This window comes from Alternaria conjuncta (assembly GCF_024043145.1).
Source record: "Alternaria conjuncta strain BMP 0040 chromosome Unknown scaffold_9, whole genome shotgun sequence".
In the NCBI taxonomy this organism is placed as follows: Eukaryota; Fungi; Ascomycota; class Dothideomycetes; order Pleosporales; family Pleosporaceae; genus Alternaria; species Alternaria conjuncta.
This window is the reverse complement of record NW_026250098.1, coordinates 1,033,179-1,048,240: the sequence shown is the minus strand read 5'-3', so window position 1 is coordinate 1,048,240 and position 15,062 is coordinate 1,033,179. Positions and strand designations below refer to the sequence as shown.

Genomic DNA, 15,062 nt, shown 5'->3' with positions numbered 1-15,062 from the left:
AGAGTGCGACCACGTTATATAACCAACGTCCCCCCAAACGCCGATATATGCATTCCAACGCCGTAGATATTGCGAGGCGTAAACTGTGACCCCATAAGGTAGTGTGAAGGTAGTGGTCGAGGAATCTAGGCGGTAATGGCAACGCTCTTGGGCGCATCGTCGTTCTCTGGTGGGAGATCGGACTGCAACATGTCAGTACTCCAGACTCCTTGTGCATAGTATAAGACGTACCGGGTCGAAAATTATCCGTATCATCAGGCTACAACTAGGACAGCGCGCAATGTCCTCTCCGTCGCGCATGTCATAGATGGAGATCTCAAAACGGTCGCCGCATGGGCACGGGTGGTGGTAGATCTGCAGCGTCTCGTCATAGAAGCAGTCTTCGATTTCGATCTCGTCGTAGAGGTTCAGCTCTTCGTCGGCCATGTTGGGTAGGTGTGCGCGTGGAAAGAGCGATTGAGTTCGTCGCCGACTGCGAGGAAGTGGCGGGGTGGGTGGGAACTTTTGGCCGGCACGCTAGCCATGGACCTGCATTGATCCGCCCGTCCATTCACATCACCAGAAGCTCCGGACACGTACCGTAACGTCGAGGCCGCCCGCCTACCCCGTCCGCGACTTTCATCTGCACCCTACCAAGGGCGCGCACCTGAGACACGAAAAAAACTGAACAGGTTTGCAGACTACATCAAGACAAGAACCTTCAAAGTGGGTGACCTAACGTCAACGTAGGCTCTAGGGTGTTCAGCACGTCTAGAACCATGGGCGACGTCGAGTCCGCCACGGTGAAGCTCGCGGAGCTGCTGCGACACCCAGAGGACCTCGACAAGATACCTGCGCTGAAAGCAGAGTTCATGCGCAAGAAGGCGGCTGTAGACGGACAATTACGCCATGGGTTGAAAGAGCAGCTTGAGTTGACCCAGTCGGGTATGAGCAGCATCACCGAGGGTCAGCGCACCGTCAACCTGATCAAGGAGGGTAAGTAGCTGCCACGGATAGCTCTCAAGATATCTTGCTAACTTATTACTAGTATGTAGCTCCCTTGCTATGCTTTGCCAACGCGGTTCTGAGACCTCTTATTATTCGTGCTAACAGATTCATAGGAGATGATGAAGATAGACAAGCTATGCGCCGAGGCCCAGAATATGATTCAGGACTTCCCGCACATCAACCTGGTTGCGCAAACACACAAGAACTTCGAATCGGTGGAGAAGATGCGCAATGACATCGAGGCCTTTGAGGAGCGCCTGGAGAACCTCGAGATCCTGCTGGCACAGGACGACGAAGACCCCGCGAACCAGCCGAACCTGCTACAAGTCCACTACGGTCTGACGCAACTACGAGACATCCGCGACGAAGCCATGGGCCAGATCAAGAACAGCGACACTTCCACCGAACTCATCGATAACCTCACACTCGAGAGCGGTATTACGGTGCAGGACCTCTTCGCGCGCTTGGACGACGTCGTAGAGTGGTTTGACAGGCATATCGGCGAGGCGTGCATAAACCTCATACAGTTGGTGCAGACCGACAACGTAGGCATGGTGGTCCGCTTGGCCGTCGTGATTGAGGAAGAAGAGAAGACGGACAAGAAGATCAAAGCGCTGCAAGATGCACAGAGAGAGTTCGGAGATCTCGCCTCTCGCTTCAAGTCCATCACACAAGGGCCCAAGGAGCTTCGCGGCTACAAGGAGAAGTTCATTACCTCCATCGAATATGTTTGCAAGGCAGAGATGGACGGAGTGAGAGAACAGTTCCAGGAAGACCCCGAGAAGGTCGAAAAGTACTTCAAGTGGTACTTCAACAACCTGAACACAGTCAAGCTGGGTATGGTCGAGCTCATGCCGAAGAAGTGGAAGATCTTTGACACATACACCAACATCTACCACAAGCAGATGCACGACTTCCTCATGGAGTTTGCCGATGATGAAGCTCTTGGGCCGCAATACTTGCTGGCTGTCATCAATTGGGTGGACAAGTACTACGTCAAGATGCAGAAGCTTGGGTACTCAGAAGAGCAACTACAGCCACATGTCATCGACAACCGCAGTCCCGAGCTGATACGGACCTACCGCTCCGTCATCATCCAGGCTGTGGATCAATACATGGAACGCATCAATACACAGGACCGGCAGAGATTCGTGCAGCAAGACAAAACTGCATATGAGACCAACTTTGACGGCATCCTCCAAACGAAGGCTCTTGGAGACGTCTGGACGCTTTTTAGCCAGAACATCGGTGTCGCTGCCAGTAGTCAGCGTCCCGACGTTGCTGATGGTGTAGTCGACTCCATGTTCCGTGCCCTATTGTCTCGCCAGCGTATATGGACGCAACTGATCGACGAAGAAAAGGCCAAATACCTCGGACCTACTCCCGCGCAAGATGAAGATGATATATATGTCTTGCAGGAGTGGCTCATCGCTCTTGCAAACGACCAGATCATCTGCATTGACGATGACATTGACGGCAGTGGTCAAGCCTCCTTCCTAAGCGTCTTTGAGCGTGAAGTCACGCCTATCGTCTCCCAGGATTACATGATCGACAAGCTGGCCAAGAATGTGGACGAGGCCAAGAACGGCTATATTGACATTTCATCGCACTGCATACAAGTCTTTAGCGAGCTCATCTTCATGGTCGATCTTAAACCTGTGCTTTCCAAATTCTTCACCGTCGAGTGGTACTCGAGGCAGGATATGGCATCGATCATCACAACGTTTAAAGACTACGTGGATGAGTTTCTCCCTAGGATCCACCGCTCGCTACAGGATCTTATCATCGATTCTCTCGCTGACGAGCTGCTGGTTCAATATCTCGGGGCTGTGCGCAACAAGGGTGCCAAGTTCAAGAGGACGGATCAGTTTGCAGACAAGATGAAAGACGACCTTTACACGGCGTTCGACTGGTTTATGTCGTTTGGTGAGCAAGGTCGCGATATCAAGGACCGATGGCGCGCTGTGCAACAGTTCCTTAAGCTGCTGGAATGCGACAAGTCGCAGGTGCAGTTTGCGTATGTGGAGTTCAAGAATGCTTATCGGGATGTTAGTATTACATGGGTGGAAGCTGTTTTGAGAACAAGGGATGACTTTGACCGGGGCATGTTGAACGCGGTTAAAGCAAAGGCCGCAGAACCTATAGCAGAGGATGCGCCTCCGGATCCGATCATGGGCAGGGTGAAGTAAGGCTTGATTTGGCATATATCAATTTCGGAGAGGGCATCTCATACAAGGGAAAAAACTGAACAGGTCTAGAGCCTACATCGACGCCAAGTCACCTATCCTGTAGGTCTGCATGTCAATGTAGGCTGTTGGCCTGTTTGGTTTTTTTCTTGGTGGGCCTGAAGGCATGTTTGGCGTTGGAGGTGTGTAATATGGGGTCAGTGTTGCAGTCGCCGGCAACGCGGCATCACTAACGACTCTAGAGCAACACGAGATACCCCGGATTTCTGCTCGTCACTAGATTAGCGAATACGAACTTCCTCACATCATGTTCACTGAGCGAAAAGTGTACAATCGCATCGTATTGCTGACTTGCTTGCGGTATGACGTCTGCAGACCCCTATCCGCAGTTCGCGCGCTCTCATCAAACACAAAAGCAGCGATGGGCGAGGATGAGCAGCAAGATCGACAGGTACATTTCCTCGTCGACGGGAGCATTCATGATCGAGGTGATAGCCTAGCCCCATCACGGCTAGCGTCAGGGGTCCGTCCACCGGCGTCTCAGAACGGTGGAAGGCGCCGCGTGCTAATATTGAGCCGTTCCTATCAAAATGACCTTAATATGCAGGCCGCATTTTTGGTTGGAAGCTGTGATTAGGGATGTTTCGAAACAACTCGTCCTCGAGATGTCGCGTGCAGCGATGGAAATAGAACTCAACGCCTTTGTAACAGCAAAAGCAGTCTGAACAATCGTAACGAGGCGCGCGAAACACAAAAAGCCCAGCATGACGCGCAACACTCCCCCACATTCATCGCGGCAATGGCAAGGCTTTTGCAAACCTCATGCCGCGCACCTACCAACCGTCGATCAACAAACACAATTTCCGCTATCGCCCACCCCAACCTGTGAGCAATCCAGCATGCTCGCCACACCTGACATGCAAGGATGACCCAACCAATCTAGACCACCGCCCGCGAGGAAATGAACCAACTCAGTCGATCGATGGGCAAGGCTGGCGCGTCCTCCACCCACCCCATCACCTGTCATATGACTACTAATAAGAGGGCTGTATAAGACCCATTGGACCGCCTCATATCCCTCCTACTACTCTTCTTCTCTCATCATCCTACGATCCAAACATAATCTATAGTACCTAGTGTTCTATTAGCCACTCATTTTTTTCTTGCAAGCCAAGTCAAACTCACACAGTCTTTACTACCACCAATCACTCAACGACTCGACTTTACGTCTCCTAACGCCTTATACCCAATTTACCTTCTCCCAACTTCTATCAACATTCAAGATGCGTTTCTCCGTCGTCGCCGCTTCCCTCGTCGCTGTTGCTGCTGCTCAGTACGGTGCTCCCGCTGCTGAGGAGTCCTGCTCTGCTGCCGTCACTGTCACTGTCACCGAGTACGTTTTTCCTCTTCCCATTCATTATCGACTTTCGTATTAATAAACATGTCCAGGACTATGCAGCACACCCCCGTCGCTCCCTCCATGAGCTCCGCCTACTACCCCACCACCGCCCCCATGGCCCCCTCCTCCGCCCCCGTCATGGGCGGCACCGGCGTCCCCATGGTCCCCGATGCGTCCTCCGTCGGCACCGGATACGCCATGCCTACCGGCACTGCCGCCCCCACTGGCAGCATGACCGGTCCTCCTCCCTCTGAGTTCACTGGTGCCGCTTCCGGCCTCAAGGTCGGTGGTGCGCTCGCCGGTGTCGGTGCCGTTGCTGCTTTCTTCTTGTAGATTGAGTAATAGGCGTGGTGGTTTGAGATGGATGGAGAAGGGGATGGAAGAGAGATTGCTGTTGTTGCGATACCCAAAGGGTTGCGTTCTTTGTTTAGTACCTTTTTTGAATTGATGTTTGAGCCCGGTTGTGGCTTTTTATGAATGTGGCTCTGCTGTTGGTGACGTTCTGGTGGTTCGTGAAAGATATCTGTAGTGACCGAATGAAGAGTTTTCGCTAACATTAAGGAGATCGCAATAGAGGAAACGCTCTTACGGGGATTATGTCTGGCAGATCTATTGACTGACTAGAAATCACCACTTTACCCCCTTCTCCGGAAGAGTCTCCTCAGAAGATTCTTGATATGGTTACCGCAACCAGCGCTGTCATTGCTACTCCTCTTCGCTACCCCTCCACCTTTCAATGGAACCACCCACTGGACATCTTTCTTTACCCTTGGCTGTGGGCGATGCGAGGACAGCGGGTAGTAAGGGTAATCGCCCTCACTAATGATCGGCAACGAACCCTGAACCTCCGGTCCCAATTCCAGGGCTTTCGTCTCCCGCCCTACTTCAGTCGCTGACCGTCCTGTCTGCTCCGTTCTATCCACGTGCTGAATCTTCTCATCTTGTTCACGGACAGCATCTTGAGCCGCGTCAGTAAGCGCGATACTCAATGGTCTCGTATCCAAGCTGTCTTCATCTTTGTTCTCTTCTTCTTCGTCTTCACCATAAAGGTCCAAGTCATCAGGCAGGATATCGCTCATCCGCGTAGTTTGTGATCCCCAACCTTCCTCTCCAGCTCCCCGTGTGCTAGATGAGTTTATACCACCAGATGAACTATCAGACAAATCAAGAGAGCTGATACTACCATTGTAGCAATTGCGAGGTAATGGATACGCAGGCAGATCTTCTGTAGACCTCGAAGTACGAAGTACATGATTAGCGTGAAATAGAGTGAGTGTAGGAGATGGTGGGGAAGGTGGCAGCACAGGCGAGTCAGTACGGAAAGATGTTGGGCTGAGCGTTACCGTCGGGCTGAGGAGAAATGCTTGGGTTCCGGGGAACACAGGGAGAGTATTACCACTCGCGTGGAAGTTCGTCGTTGTAGGTGTTGGACTCAGCAGAAACGTTTGCTTAACGACTGCATTCGTGGTAATCGTCATATTGGGGTTGCGTCGTGGCATTGTCCACGATTTTCGGCCTGGGGAGAGCGCAGCGAAACGGTGGGTGATGTATGTGGTTGTGGATCTTCTCGTGATCGGTTTCCAACGGAGAGATGCGAAGCGGTAGACGAAGAGTGCTGCGTAACACGACAGGGAAGCTTGCATTCTTGCTGAAGGCTTTCATAGTAGGCTTATCACATAAGTAAAAGGTTGAGCGTTGGAGATGCACTGGTGAGTGAACAAGGACATTGTGGCTGTGTGGGAGTGGATGGAACAAAGACATAACGGCGGTGATGAAATTTAGGATGGAGACAAAGAAGTGATGATGGTAAGCAGGGCGAACAGTGGTGATTATATACTATTGAACAGTGTAGATAAACACTTCGACTAAATAGCCAAGCTGTCGAGCTTTCGTGAAGACCATATCCGCTTCAGACGTAGGTAGATAGCTAACCCAACATTGAGATATCCCCACTCACCATCATCTCCCCCTTCTGCAACAAGCAAGCTCACACTCCGGGTCGCAGCACCCAGGCATCGCTCCAGGGCCCATTTGCCTCAACGCTGCATCGGTAGCAGCTTCGTCGAGAGCAAATGTTGCTCGTGCAATAGCAGCCTGTGCTCTGTCAAAAACCATGCGTTCTTTAGCCCATTTTTTCGCAGCAGCCGCTTTCTCGGCTTCCTCTTTTCTCTTGGCAGCTTCTTCAGCACTAAGAGGCGGCTCGTTGCGACCCTGTATCTTCTCTGCAAACCACGACTTAGCTTTGCGCAGTCCAGATCGCCCCGATGCTGCGATTTCAGGTAGGACTTTGGTCTCATTCCATGTCGATAAGTGATGGGTGCTTTTTCTGAGATCTTTAGAACTTTTCTTGAGAAGTAGCCGGCTGTTGATTGGTACCTTGTTGCCCAAGTTAAGCGCTCGTGTGGTAGCTACATCAGTAGCGTGATTGCCTGGAGGAGATCGTGGTGTGTTGATTTCCCACGGAGTGGTATGTTCTAGCCCCCATCTGTCAGGTACTTCCGTGGTATCGCTACCTGCTTTGCTCTCGGTGTCGCAATCGCTTAGAACAAGTCGTGGCTGATCGTTTCGCCCGAAGGCGACACTTATAGCTCCTCTCCTGTTCCGCTTTTCCGTAGTATTGCTATCTGTGTCTGTGATGCAATCGCTTAAAACGGAGCGTGGTCCATCGCTTTGTCCAAGAGCAATGTGACCAGGTGCTGGTCTATCGGGTGACTCTGTGGTAGGGCTTTCTGTATCTGTGTCGCAGTCGCTTAGAACAGAGCGTGTGCTGGTAGTTTGGTTGACTACGGTGTACTTGCGCTCTCGTCTCTTGTGCGCTTCGCCGTTGTCGGAGTCGGTAACAGAGTCAGTTCGAGTGGAACCTTGCCTATACTCATGTTGGTAAACCTGGCTGCGACGCATTTGTATTGACTGAACGTGTGAGCTATAGGAACTTCGATTGCTGCGATTGATCTCAGGAGCCTCATCTATCAAGGCTTCGTGTGAGATGCTAAGTGTCTCTTGTTGTACGAGAGCTGTTGGAGGAACAGACGTTGGAGCTGGCGGTAGCGTTTCAGCATTTGCGAATCTCATCGGAACTTCTGCACGGATTTCCTCCCACTGTTCTTTTGTCGAGAATGGTGGGCAGGCGACGATGTGCTTAGAAAACCTGTCTGTTGGTGCTGGCTTGGTATATCTTGGAGACGGGAAAGGCGCTGGGTGAAGATGTTCCCTATCGTACAGTTGCTCAATGCCGACTATTCCGTGACGACGAGACGACCGACCGACTGCCGCGGAAGGGATTGTTGCAGGAGATGACGATCGTGCATTTGAAATGCCAGACCCAGGAGATATAGCAGAATTCACCGTCGGCTCAGCGGCGTTCTCACTTTGGTCTGCTCGGAAAGTAGCCCGAAGATCTCTGTCACGCGATTTGTGTGGAACGTCGCAAGCTTCCATCCTCTCAATTTCATACTTGCGTTGTCTGGCACTCATCGAGCCCCAAGGGTGAGATGGCATGTTAGTCACAGGCGATATGTCTCAATCCGGTTGAGAGCAGCTCACCGGAAACTTCCTCTCAAAGTGCGGAGAAAAGGCAGGGCCGATGTGTTTGGGCAACAGCACTGTAAAGGTACATGTTTGATGGAGGAAGAATGGTGAAATATCGAATACATGCTAGATGGTGGTCGAAGGAGGATTGATGAGCAATCAAGATCGTCGCGATTAACATGGAGAAACAAGACTGTGGTAGAGAAAATGCAGCGTAGAGGGGTGCGAGAACAGAAAGAAAATGTTCTCTTCAAACAATACCAGAGGTCAGCGTCTCACTCCCAAATATCCTCATTTGGAGCCTTCTTCTCCTTCATCCTTTCCGGCCTGCGACCAGATATCCTCATCTGACATGTCAGTCATGTTGTCCTCATCCGTCCCCTCCGATGAGCTGTCCGAGGAAGTAGCTGGAATAAGCCACTCCCGCAGATCAGGATCCTTCCTCAACTTTGTGTGTTTCAGACCGCTGAGTACTAGACGGTCAGTCCGACGATAGTCGTTCAAATCGTACCGCTTAGACTCGTCTATCTTACAATAATGCCCTAAGTCCTCGCCTCCATCGCGCTTATAGTGGGCATTGAGATTGTGACAAGAAGTCACATGGCGGACGTCGCATGCTTCTTTCTTGTAAATTTCGTATTGGCGCTGGGCTTTAGCAATGCGATCCATGGTCCGCTTTTCTTCTCTCTGTTGATATTTCGGTATAGTGAAGTCAGTTCCGTTACGTCGTACCTATGCACTCGTTGTTATGTTGTTCGTGTTGATAAGATATACTGGGGAGAGCTCTAATATGTGTTACTAACACGTCCGTGGACTGTCGAAGTACCAAACTGGAAGAGACGCCCTGAAGCTGTGCGGCGTAGGATTGGAAAAGGGCTGTCGCGATTTATAGAATTGCCGTTACGATCTAATATAGTAACATGAACTTTGTCCGACCGGAGTTTGGACTGTGGATGGGTAGAATGGAAATGAGTATAGGGTTCCTCGGTTGGCCTGCGTGTGAGGTGTTGATGTCGTCCTGGCTCAGACGATTGGTCGTTGGATCTGAAGACTTTGGCGTGTGTACGCGTGTTCTTGGTATATCGGATCGGCATTTGGAATGTGAAAAAACAAGAGTGCTGTCATGCAATCGGCGATGAAAACGTTGTGTGTTGAGATGGCAATACATTGTGCAGACTAGATGAGATTAGACTATGGATATTCCCAACTGACCACAGGGGAAAGACATGTCTCAGACCGACAAACAGCCTGATTAGCTGTAATAATCTTCCATTGGTCATGTGTGGGATACTCCCGGGATGCGGTACGTAGAAGAAATCTAAACCTCGTGTAGATTGCCGTAAGTAAGGTATTAACGCCACCAGAGATGAACGCCTATGCGTGAATCCCAATTTTGGATGATCGGACGCGCCAAGTAGTGTGGTTCGCGGGCCGTCGTAGACTGTACAAGAATTACGAACTTCCTCTTCAACACTCAGCGCCGGCTTTTGAGTCCAGCCCGAGCAGCTGTTGATCGTCGCTCCGGTTTCGATTCGTCTCCGCTCTCCGATTCACCGTCGTCCAAGTCATCGCTCATAGGCTCTGACATGTCTCCGCCCTCGTCATCATCCGTCTCTTCTGCCTCATCGTCGATGAGGTCCTCGTCAGAACCTTCACTACCCTCGTCGGAGACGTCATCCATCTCCATGTTCAGGCCCATATCGTCCGACGAGCTTTCATCGTCCTCCTCCATCTCGGGGCGCGATCGCTTCGGGGTTGCAGTGGCTCCCTCAATCGACTCGTCATCAGAGACGTAATCGTCCTGTCCCTCGACGTATACCAGTGCTTCGTCCGCATCGTCGTTGGCGGCTTGGTTCCGTTTCCTGAGGTCAAGCTGAGCTTGTAGCATATCCAGACGACCCTTCAATGACATGAGCGGCATCAGCCCGCTCGAGCGTTCCTTCAAAACTTTGTTCAGTGCGGTGAGTTGCTTGACGATTTGGGGCTGGGAAGCGAGGTATCCTCCGTGGGCCTATCAGGTAAGTGTTAGTCGATGCTTTTTCCATTCGGAGGCGGGCTGCTTACGGCAAGACTCCATTGTACCCAGGCCATCAACATGCCTGCTCGACCGGGACTTCGGTGTAGCCTCTCAGCCAATCTCTGCAGTAGTGTTCCAACCAACGGCGATGGCAACCGTTCGACGGTAGCGTAGACCGACTCTACATCGACCACCTGAAGACATGAATCGAGGAGCTCCTTGTCGTTGGTGCGCAGGGCTTGAGTGAGAACGGTGCCGAGAGAGTTTGCATTCGGTGGTGCAAGTGTGCGGTTCTTTGTCGCAGTTACTGCGCGCTCCGGGTTGGGGTCGAAGGCGTCTTCGACGCTTATAATTCGCGACTCTTGGACAGGCTCAGGGCCTTCTGCGCGTAATCGGTCCCCGAATGTGAGCTCCTCCGGTTCCGCGCCATTCTCGTCATCCGCAGCAGCGTCGTTCTCAGCATTGGTCTGTGTGGGATCTTCTTGCGCGCTGTCCGAGTCGTCATCGCTCTCTTCCTCGGCGCTGCTGATCTCTATGACGTCCGCGTCAACCATGTGCGCATCGGCAGGTCCTTCCACAACAGCAGTGGCGTCGTCGACTCGGTCTGCCTGCGCATTCTTGACACCGTTTATCTTCGCTGTGGGCTTGGCTGCGTTTCCGTTCACTAAAGCTTTGAGACCATTTTGGCGGACTGTCGCAGGCGATTGCGCCAACTTGGGTTTTTTCGCAGGCCGGCGGTCGCGATTCTTCGGGGTTGCTACGGCGGCGGGCATTTTCGTGAACACCGGTTGTGTCGATATATCGCAGGCGGCGCGTGTCGAAGGCTTCACCGGAAGTTTGTACAAGGCTGTAATGTTGCAGCCTGAAGCAATGCGCAAGATGCGAGTGGTCGCAAAAAATTTGGGAAGAGCGAATTACCCACCTCTGCACGCACGGGCCTCGCGGACAGGGATCATGGCGTAGAGCTGTCAAGCTCGCGGCGACGCGTTCACGGCGCCCGTTGCAACAGCAGATTCATCGGCAAGGAAGCGTGATAGTCCAAGTGCATCTCAAGAATGCAACAGAACAGGTAAACAATGTCCAGACGCGGCGTTGCGGACGCGCATAGTCAAGAAGTCGGCAAGGACACGTTCCCTTCGAGGCTAGTGCACTTCAGGGGCTGCTCTGAGGCTTGGCTCGGAGATGGAAGGGCCGGGCTACTTAACCCCAATGCCTCTCCTCTCGCGTCTGTCTTCGACGTTCTTGAGTCCATTTTCCTGATCTGCCTCCAATCAATACGCGCCTGCTCCCGATCACCCAACCTTACTCGCACTCCCCCGCCACACCTCATCACCCGCCCAAGGCCCAGTATATCGCGTCCCAAGTCTAGGCGGCTGCACCCACTTCACCCGACATAATTAATACGCGCATCCATCCCCGTCTGTCTGCATCCGCATCCGCTGCACACTAGCCCTCACCGCCCGCCGTCTGCGCTCCCAAGCCGCCGTCACCATCCGTGCACCACATCACCAACGTTTGTGTTGTTGTCGCACATCTTGAGAGGGCGCACAGCTGCACCACGCCGTTATTGCCTCTTCCTCTACGCGCTTGGCCCACCACAACAAACGCGTCGGCGCTATAAAGTCTGACTCATCACCGACTGCCGTCGCCGCCCTGCTACCTCGCCGCCGCCACCGTCTGGTACGTAGTCACGTGCGTTTCAGCCTCTGCAACATATAGTCCGCAGCTGCCCCTCCTCATCCCTCGCGTCACTGCACCGACGCTAGCCTCACTTTGCGACCCCACCTTTACCGCAAACGCGCCCATCCCTCCCTCACTGCCGTGTCCGTCATTAACACGCGTATACTTGCGCAGTCGCGTGTGCCTAAAGCGGAAGTCGCTAACGATCCAAGATTAGCAACAACATCAAACACACCATATACTCTGTCAGCCGCGCGCAAACCCGTCTTTGACTTTCATGGCCCCATGGCAGTAATGACATCACCTACTGTCGACAAATCCTCCCTGGACCTTAAGGCGAGCGCTTTTGCGCCGGCAGACGCAATGGCAGTGGATACCGAGGCAAACGGGTAAGTCGCTCTTCCCTTCACCTTCATTCGCCCCTCCTCTCTCACCTCGCGCAACCTACTAATACCTAGTAGTGTTCACGATGTACTCTTCGACGAACCCGACTCCAAGACCACCACCATCGACGATACAACCGCGCAATCAAAACCCACTACCAACGGAAATCACGTAGACATGGACGAGTCAGCGCCTGCAGTTGAGCCCACTACCAACGTTTCCGCCGGAATCGATGGTGTCGCACAATATCTACCTGAGAACCAGGACAATAATTCGCTGTTCGGCGACTCGGATGTTGGTGCCACGGTAGCGAACGCTGTCGAGGCGCCGATTTCAGACGTACGCGATGAGCCAGCGACTGCAGAGGAGCTCTCTTCAGCCACCCAGGCAACAGGCGCTAGCACTCAGGAAGTGCCCGAAACCCAGTTAGCCGACAAAGAGGAAGGCCCGACTGAAGATAGTATGGACACCACCGCTGATGCGCCTGAAGCGTCGAAACCCTCAGAGTCCTCTGGAGCGCCTACCAAGCCAATGCACGACCTCACGATCAAGACCGATGGCGATGCGGCCACTGCACCCCAATCCGTTGCCGCTCAATCACCGGCGATCGTAGACCGGGAAATGGAGGATGCCCCGTCCTCTGGCAAGGTGCGCCCCCGCGAGGATGACGATGACGACATTCCCGACGCGAAGCGCACCAAGACTGAAGAGGAGGCCCAAGCCGACTTCAAGCTGCCGGAGTTGCCGAATCAGGCAGAACAGGCCAGCGTAAATGGAGGTACCCCGGGCCCGACATCCGACTCTGCGCAAGAAGCATCTGGCGTCCACAAGGCTGTTGATTGGGAAGAGTGGCCCACCACTCCGATGACGGATGCACAGAACAGGTTTCTTCTTGAGCGGATAAGGAACACGAAGAAGATCAAGGTTTCATTAGCGTTCAAGGATCCTGTTGACCCTGTAGCCCTCAATATCCCGACTTATCCCGACATTGTCAAGAACCCAATGGACTTGACGACTATGGAGCACAAGCTGAAGGACAAAAAGTACACTTACGTAAGGGATTTCATGGCAGATCTCGATCAGATGATCACGAACAGCGAGCTTTTCAACAACAAGGAGCATCCTGTAACGCAAGCAGGTTACAACCTTCGCGCCTACTTCTTGAAAGGCATGGGTAAGATGCCCCGAGGCGCTGCTGCGGAAGAGCCTCCAAAGCCAGCAAAGGCCAAGAAGCCATCAGTGAGCACTTCGCAAAAGGCTCGACGTGAGTCTCGCGTTGCGCCGCCCAACGTCAAGTCTCCTGCTGTCGCTACTCCGGCTGCGACTTCGCCTCAGGCTGCCTGGCCTCTTCAGCAGGACGGTACTCCACTGATTCGACGTGATTCGTCCACCACTGACGGTAGGCCAAAGCGAGAGATTCACAGGCCGTCGAAGGATTTGCCGTACACCAACGCAAAGCCGAGGCGGAAGAAGTTCCAACAAGAACTCAAGTTCTGCGAGTCTGTCCTTACCGAGCTCATGAAGCCAAAGTACAGTGCGGTCACTTACCCATTCATCGCTCCCGTAGATCCCGTGGCACTCAACATCCCGTCCTATCTCAAGATCATCAAGAAGCCGATGGACTTTGGAACGATCGAGAAGAACCTGAAGAACGGTGTCTACCAGAGTGCCAAGGACTTCTACGCGGACGCGCAATTGGTTTTCCACAACTGCTACAAGTTTAATCCTGAAGGTGATGCTGTCAACCAGATGGGACACAAGATGGAAGATCTCTTCGAGAGCTTGTGGAAGGAGAAGGCGGACTGGCTTGCTCAGCATGCGCCTGCTCCTGAACACTCGCCAAGCGACCTCTATTCCGACGAGGAAGATGAGGAAGACGAAGAGGAGGAGGAGATAGACCCTGCTCAGGCGCAGTTCCTTGCAATCCAACAGCAGATTGCTCAACTAAACGCCACAGCGCAACAACTTCTGCAACAACAGACGGGTGGCAAGCGTACTTCCCCCAAGTTGCCTGGCAAGAAGAAGAAGGCTGTGGCGCCACCAGCAAAGAGGAAGAGTCTTCCCCTTGCGGTGCCACCTCCTGCCAAGCCCATCAAGACTGCTCCGGTCAAGAAGGCAAAGGCTCCTGCGCCTCTGAGTTTCGCCCAGAAGCAGGAGATTTCAGAGGGTATCAGTACGCTCGGCGATCTCGATATGCGTAAGGCGGTCCAGATAATCAGAAACGGCTGCCCGCACCTTGCTACCGTGAACGATGACGAGATGGAGCTCGATATGGACGAGATCAACGATGATACTCTCCGCGAGTTGTTGAGGTTTATCAAGTCTCTGCGTAGCTCTAAGGGAGGTGCCGTGGTCGATGATGACTTTGAACCGCCGAGGCAGGTCTCGAAGCAGGCGGCGGCCCGACCGAAGAAGAACAAGCCCATGGGCAAGAGCGAGCAAGAAGACAACATGCGCAAGATCCAGGAGAAGCTGCAGTCGTTCCAAGGCGGTGCGTCGGGATCCAGCCAGTCTCCACCTGGTGAGTCGTCAGTACGTGCACGTTTCAATCACCCACTAACCTCTGCAGTGCATGATGCATCCAGCGATGATGACGATAGCGGCTCCGAGAGCGAGGAGGAGTGATCTTCCGTCAATAAGCCCTGCTGTTCTCGTGTGACGCCCTGATTCGATGATTGGTCCAATCTCTTCTTCTTCTTGACATGATGGAACGTGGGCGTCTGATGGCAGGGAGAACTGAGGCAATGTCAGTGCTTGCTCAAGTCGGAGGGCGTCAACTCACCACCAAACCCATACACAACAACCCACATCGATTGTATAGTATTCTCTTGCACACCGACCACACCCTAGAGGTGCCATGATCATGGTACCAATGCCGACA

The 15,062-nt window shown here is 53.0% G+C and overlaps 5 protein-coding genes across 5 annotated transcripts; 3 read left to right on the top strand and 2 right to left on the bottom strand.

Annotated features, from left to right (window-relative positions):
• Positions 1-125: 125 nt before the first annotated feature.
• DPH3 (Diphthamide biosynthesis protein 3) lies at positions 126-426 on the bottom strand (the record flags this gene model as incomplete). The annotated part of the gene is made up of 2 exons (XM_051471059.1): positions 126-182; positions 232-426. 2 exons carry the CDS (start codon positions 424-426, stop codon positions 126-128), a joined length of 252 nt encoding a protein of 83 aa, XP_051325269.1.
• Positions 427-758: 332 nt separating this feature from the next.
• J4E85_006823 (uncharacterized protein) lies at positions 759-3,176 on the top strand (the record flags this gene model as incomplete). Its single annotated transcript, XM_051471058.1, has 2 exons — positions 759-975; positions 1,117-3,176. The coding sequence occupies 2 exons, from the start codon at positions 759-761 to the stop codon at positions 3,174-3,176; spliced, it is 2,277 nt and encodes a 758-aa protein (XP_051325268.1).
• A 1,280-nt stretch (positions 3,177-4,456) lies between these two features.
• On the top strand, positions 4,457-4,905 carry J4E85_006822 (uncharacterized protein; the record flags this gene model as incomplete). The annotated part of the gene is made up of 2 exons (XM_051471057.1): positions 4,457-4,566; positions 4,623-4,905. The coding sequence occupies 2 exons, from the start codon at positions 4,457-4,459 to the stop codon at positions 4,903-4,905; spliced, it is 393 nt and encodes a 130-aa protein (XP_051325267.1).
• A 4,669-nt stretch (positions 4,906-9,574) lies between these two features.
• On the bottom strand, positions 9,575-10,890 carry J4E85_006821 (uncharacterized protein; the record flags this gene model as incomplete). The annotated part of the gene is made up of 2 exons (XM_051471056.1): positions 9,575-10,111; positions 10,165-10,890. 2 exons carry the CDS (start codon positions 10,888-10,890, stop codon positions 9,575-9,577), a joined length of 1,263 nt encoding a protein of 420 aa, XP_051325266.1.
• Positions 10,891-12,082: 1,192 nt separating this feature from the next.
• J4E85_006820 (uncharacterized protein) lies at positions 12,083-14,806 on the top strand (the record flags this gene model as incomplete). The annotated part of the gene is made up of 3 exons (XM_051471055.1): positions 12,083-12,186; positions 12,259-14,702; positions 14,751-14,806. 3 exons carry the CDS (start codon positions 12,083-12,085, stop codon positions 14,804-14,806), a joined length of 2,604 nt encoding a protein of 867 aa, XP_051325265.1.
• Between the last annotated feature and the right edge of the window lie 256 nt (positions 14,807-15,062).